The sequence below is a fragment of the Electrona antarctica genome, assembly GCF_951216825.1.
Source record: "Electrona antarctica genome assembly, chromosome: 4".
In the NCBI taxonomy this organism is placed as follows: Eukaryota; Metazoa; Chordata; class Actinopteri; order Myctophiformes; family Myctophidae; genus Electrona; species Electrona antarctica.
In genome coordinates, this window is record NC_136809.1 from 57,916,578 (window position 1) to 57,923,139 (window position 6,562).

Genomic DNA, 6,562 nt, shown 5'->3' on the forward strand with positions numbered 1-6,562 from the left:
AATCAGTGTTGCCATGTCTGCTTATTATAAGCAACGTTGGCCTTGTTTTTCTGTTTTGATAGATTGATTGAAATATGCAGATTACAGTACATTTCAAGCACAACTCAATACAAAGACTGTTAACTGTGAGTGGACGACCCAATAAAGCATTACACTTGTTTACAAGAAGGTCCACCTTGTTCAATTCATCAAAACATTTATAGACGTACACTTATAGCCAAAGAACAGAACAGGAATTCAACTGCAACTGCAACTGTAAAGTTGCTTATAAATATTGGTAGTTGCGGGTTGCGTTTTTTGGGGCTTGTTTCTAAAGTGTAGTTGTTTTTTGGGCTTGTTTCCTAATGTTGTTTAAAGCAGTGATTCTCACACATCTCCATGTCAAGGACCTCCACATTAATGTATTTGTCCAACTAAGGACCCTACATTTAAAAATGTTTTGTGCCAGGAACAACAAGATTTGTGTTGTTGTTAAAATGTTTAAAATAATATTCCACCGTGATTGTTTTGAAAACTAGCAGACGCTAGTCAGGCTTCTTTTGGGCTTGTTTTCATGGACCTGATTGCTTGTTTCTCTCACACAATGTGGCAACACTAATAGTAATAAAAGGATAGAGAGACCGAACCGGAGTGGTAGCAAATAACTACATAAATAAATAATAAATAAATAAAAACGGGTTAGAATAGGGTTATAATAAACCAACTGGCTATGGCGAAAAAACGCACCAAAGCTGACAACTTTGTATGGACGGACGAAGAGGTAGAGATGTTACTTCACACTACATTGGACTATAAAGCCTCCAAAACTCAGGATAATGTACATTGGGAATCTGTCCAGTCAAAATGGGCTGATATCGCAGAGGAATTTATAGTGTAATAACTGTAACTTACAAAGTCACACGCGCGCGCACACACACACACACACACACACACACACACACACACACACACACACACACACACACACACACACACACACACACACACACACACACACACACACACACACACACACACACAATGTTGCTCCTCAGTCATCTGTGAGTCAAGGTTACATTTCCATTCCATACCATTTATATTTAGCACTTTTTAATTTAGGCTTGGTCTGTGTATATATGTCTTCTTTTAAAGCACAGCTCAAGACATACTTCTACACGCTTTTAGTTGAGCTTTTCTAATTATTCTTGTTATTCATGTACTCACTGTATTGCATTACTGCTATTATTTGAATGTTGTTTTATGTCTTTGCTTATTTGCTGCATTTCATATCATAAAGGTGCTATACAATGAATTGATGAATATTTTCCCTCTGCTCCCTCTTTTCAAGGAACACCTCAACACCCATAAAGGGGACAGGCTGAAGAGGAAACTTCGAGTAGATATGCAGCAAGCAGACCTGGATATTAAAATTAAAATCGTGGACATTATGGAGGAGGCAGAGAGGCGCAATACTGAAAGGCTCGACAAAATAGCTGAGGCTCATCAGAGGATGAGCAACAGTTTCGAGATCCTTGTAACACATTTAACATCCCAGCCACAACCCTATGCACCACAACCCTATGCACCACAACCCTATTCAGCAAACCCCAATACCAGCAGCAGTGAAGGTCATGCAAACATGCACCCCCCACCCAGGTTCATGCACAGCCACACATCTGTGCATTCAGCATATGCTCCTGTCCCATACACACACACACCAGCACCTGACCACTACACACCATCACCTACATGCCCAGCACCTGCATTCCTATACAGACGTGCACTGATGCAGGAGGAGAGTGATTATGTTAATTTGAATTAGAAACCTTCATTTGAGTGTTTACAGTGTGTTTTTGTTTTTTGGCTCTTATTATTTATTACTACACAGCTCAGGGAAGATAATTTGAGTTCAGTTTACTGTTGACACTTGAAAACAAAAATGCAGAATTGCAGATGTTATTTTATTTATGTTTATGTTTATTTACCAATGCACATTTGTTACCAACACAGCACATTGTTTACAAATAAATGCAATGTTTTGAAGTTCAAACAAAAGTCTTTCAATAATGGTCTTAGCCCTGAAGACAATTCTAAAGAAAATAAGAAAAAAAGGCTTCTAAATCATTCTATATCAGTGGTTTTCTAACTATTTCATCAAGGACCCCACAAATTATATGTATTTGGCCACCGACCCTCATCCCAGAAGTAAAGATTTTAATTCAAAACGTGCTCTGAAAGAATATATATCCATAGATTTGGATATATACAAGCTTGTAGCACAGCACTCGGTGCCGCACTGAGCTTGTAGATCTGCTATTTTCCCAATAGCTAAAGTATAACATAATGCTTAAAACACAAAGGGGTTCCCATCCTGAATGGGTTAAGGGTCAAGGTACTTGGTGAGAATTCTCCTCACTCTCTTTCCGCTTGCCTCATTACAGTCAGTGAGATACCTGTTACTCTGTGTGGGAGGCTGCTGAGCTCTGTCACACTGTATGGCTTCCTGCTCAACATGGATATCTACACCTTCATTATTGGCCTCACAGTAGTTGTTCAGGACGAAGCATGCATAAATGACATTTGGCAGGTCATGCAGATTTATGTCCATAGGCCGCCGCAAAGCTGCAAACCTGGCCTTCAGCCGACCAAATGAACATTAAATGACCATGCGGGCCTTACACAGCATAAGTCCAAAGTACTGTTCTGATGGGGTAGAGCCACCGTTAGAGTACTCTTTCATGAGATAAGGCAGAAGGGGGTAGGCAGGGTCCCCCAAGAGAAAGATGGGTATGGCCTCCTCGTCATCCACAAGCTGCTTCTCTAGTGGAGGTATCTTCCCGGTCTTCAAATAGCTATTCACCTTGGAATTCGCAAATACACGTGCGTCATGGACACTTCCAGGCCACTTTATGTTGACATCCATGAATCTGTAAAACGAAAAGCAACATAGCACCTTTATTACAAAGCAAATACACTTGTGTGTGGGGTGCGCATGCGTGCGTGTGTGACGCTGCTCAACAGTGCCATCCAGTGTTATTGGCGTGGTACTGTGTGTGTGTGTGTGTGTGTGTGTGTGTGTGTGTGTGCGCGTGCGTGCGTGTGTGCGCTACTAGTAGCCCCCCCTGACACATAACACAATAAAAAGTCTTTATCAAACAAATAGCTCTTCAGCCTGTATTCATTACCTGTATTTGTAGTCGCATACAGCTTGGACATTCAGGGAATGTCTGCACTTCCTATTAATGTAGTCCATGGAATTGACAGATGGCTGTTTGAGATCAATGTGGGTCCCATCAACCGCTCCCAAACATTGTGGCATTCCATGATCCCGCATGAACCCAGAGACCAGCTCCTCTGCCTCGGGTACAGTGAAAGGTAGCTTGATGTACTGTGGGCCGAGCTGGACAGTGATGGCTTTGCAGGTTTGTCTGATTATGACAGACGCAGTCGGGCGTGCTATGCCGAAGGCATTAGCCGTTTTTAGTAGCCGTCCCTCGTCACTTAAATAATAGAGTGTGAGAGCTACCTTTTTCAGCACTCCAACGGGTGCTCTCATGTTTGTCCTTTCACCCTCGATAAAAGGACGAAGTTCTTCACTCAGGGCTACAAGTGAGTCTTTGGACATACGGAAATTATCTTTCCAAGCACGGTCGTCAACAACACCATTTTCAAAGTTGTCCCAAAACTGGCTTGTCCTCCCTGGTCTCGTCCAGAGACGTCCCCTGGTTCCCCTCCGCCGACGTATCGGTACATTCATTAATTCATGCAAATAATTCATGCGTCTTCTGCGGTGTCCAATATCATCCGTGAGGATTCGATACAAATCACAATTTAGCTCCTGACAGTTCATTATTAATGGCAGCGTGACTCGAAGGTCCGACATGGTTGTTGTTGTTCGTTTCCCCTAGCAACTGACGCATGCCTATGACACCCTTATGACACCATGTAAAAACGTAGGACGCGGGGCGAGCCGACCAGAGCTGACGTAAGCCATGATGTCAAGTTTTGCGGATCCACCGTTTTGCCTGTTTATATGGAGACCATAGGAAACGGCGTTCTCAAAGATTTCCACTCTGGGAGGTGGTTTCACTTTGATGCGTTTTCACCTCCTGAGAACACCCTTCTCATCTAAAAGGACCCCAGCAAACGATACTTTATTTTGCAGTTTCTTATGAACACCATCCTCATCTAAAAGCCACCTGAGTGTTTAGTAATGTTGTGTTCTTGAACGTCTCCCTTGATTGCCTGATGAGCACCAGCCACGCTGATGACTTTGGGCCGGCCTTGGGGTTCAAATAGGGACACACTCAGTTGGGAAGGGAGAGCCAAGGCAGCAGCTCTGTCCGTGCGGCGACTGGGCTGAGGAGGTGGGGTACTGGACAGAGGAGAGGACAATTCCCACGCCGGGCCAGGATAGCTCGTGTGGCAGTCTGTGTGACAGTGTGAGGCAACTATGCAAGGGATGAAGGAGACCCAGCATATGAGATGATCACTCAGGTTGACCGGGGAACCTGTGTTTGAGACGCTGAAAGAGGGGAAGCCAGACTGACTCAGCAGAGGGGCCAAGTTGCGACTAGCCCCTCTTTTCAGTCAAGCACTAAGGAGCTGCAAAAAGTGTATGCCATGGGTCGTCTGGATGGGAAGGTCATCGTGTTGTCTGCAGCGGCACAAGGGATCGGACGAGCAGCAGCAATAGCGTTCGCTAAAGAGGGAGCCCTGGTCACGGCCACGGATATCAACGGAGAGAAGCTCAAGGAGCTGGACGGCATCCCAGGAATCAAGACCAGAGTGGTGGACGTGTATGGACATAGTGTTGGGTGCTGGCACATATGCACACATGGCATCAACGCATGGTGTTGTGTGCTGGCACACCACACATTCGGTCTCTCTTTTATCTGTATTGTATTGTGTTTTTGTATGGACATAGTGGTGGGTGCTGGCACATGCACACATGGCATCAACGCATGGTGTTGTGTGCTGGCACACTATACACTCTGTCCTTCTTTTATCTGTATTGTATTGCATTGTATTGTATTGTACTATATGTGTCATTGTATGTTTAGTTTTACTACCATTTTAAGAGCCTGCTCAGGGACTACAGATGAAAATTAGCTTATGGCTAACTCTGGCACATTTACATGGAAGTGAAAACTGAAATGTTGATTAATGAGCATTGTCCCTGTTAAATAAATAAATAAATAAATAAACCAGCAAGGATCAAGTTGATGTCCTGGTCGAGGAACACGACTATGTGGATGTGCTGTTCAACGTCGCTGGGTTTGTCCATCATGGCAGCATCCTGGACTGTGACGAGGCCGACTGGGACTTCACCATGAACGTCAACGTCCGCAGCATGTACCTCATGAGCAAGGCTTTCCTGCCAAAGATGTTGGCAAAGAAGTCGGGAAACATCATTAACATGTCATCTGTTGCGTCGAGTATCAAAGGAGTTGTGAATAGATGCGTCTACAGCACCTCCAAGGCTGCGGTTATCGGCCTCACAAAATCCATAGCCGCAGATTTCATCGAGCAAGGCATTCGCTGTAATTGCATCTGCCCTGAGACTGTTGACACACCGTCACTGAGGGCCAGGATCCAGGCCCAACCCGACCCCGAGCAGGCCTTTAAGGACTTCATGGCAAGACAAAAGACGGGTCGAATGTGCACAGCGGAGGAGGTGGCTTACCTCTGTGTCTACCTGGCTTCAGACAAGTCAGCGTACGTGACCGGAACGGAGCACATCATCGACGGAGGATGGAGACTGTGAAGAGGAAACTTGTCGGCCAACCTAATGAGACACTGGCTGCTGCTGGGCAACACACGTCATTTTATAAGACTGCACGTACAAAACATACAGAAATAAATTAAGGAATCACGCACAACTGCTTTTGATATGATTAGGATCATTGTGGTCTCTACTGTCGAATGTGTGGTGGTTGGACTAATGTCTATTATCTTCAATGTACTGTATAAACAAACTCTGTCACAGATTATCTGTGATCCAACATTGGCCACAATTGTTTTTTTTTATAGTGTTCTGCTAGCAGAGGTTCTACTCCATGAGGGGGAACTCCATCTTTATTTATGCTTTATTCTTTCCATCCACTCACACACCACACTATGTCTCACACATCCACATTTACACCACTGATTACTGCCTCCACACATCATAGGATCCTTATGCCTTAGGCCTTAGGCTGATTTCCTGTTATGGTTATAATTTTAGTTGCTGTCATTAGGCCTAATTTAATAAAATCACTTGTTATACTTTAAAAAAAAAAAAGAAAAGCACACTTGACCCCTGTCACACTCCCCCTGACTTTATCGTTAGCAGTCCCTGTTAACTGACCTCACTCTGCTCTATATCTGGCCGGCAGGGTCCCTAGATGGGCTCGGTTCGAGTGCCAGCGACCTGGTCTGCCGTCATAGGCCTGCTTCTGCCGCGGGCTTCCATAACTTGGGCTGCGGGGGCCGCCCATCTCCACATGAATAAAGGCAACCTCTCCCTCATGTGATCGGAACCTGGCGCCGTCCAGCTCTCCTACAGCGCGGGTCGCGTCCTCCTCACGCATGAACTCAGCCA

The 6,562-nt window shown here is 44.8% G+C and overlaps 1 protein-coding gene across 1 annotated transcript; it reads left to right on the forward strand.

The window, feature by feature from the left end:
* The first annotated feature begins 4,572 nt into the window (after window positions 1-4,572).
* LOC306921652 (dehydrogenase/reductase SDR family member 6-like) lies at window positions 4,573-6,008 on the forward strand. The gene is made up of 2 exons (XM_079498885.1): window positions 4,573-4,796; window positions 5,191-6,008. The coding sequence occupies exons 1-2, from the start codon at window positions 4,603-4,605 to the stop codon at window positions 5,744-5,746; spliced, it is 750 nt and encodes a 249-aa protein (XP_079355011.1). The 5' UTR covers window positions 4,573-4,602; the 3' UTR covers window positions 5,747-6,008.
* Window positions 6,009-6,562: the final 554 nt, after the last annotated feature.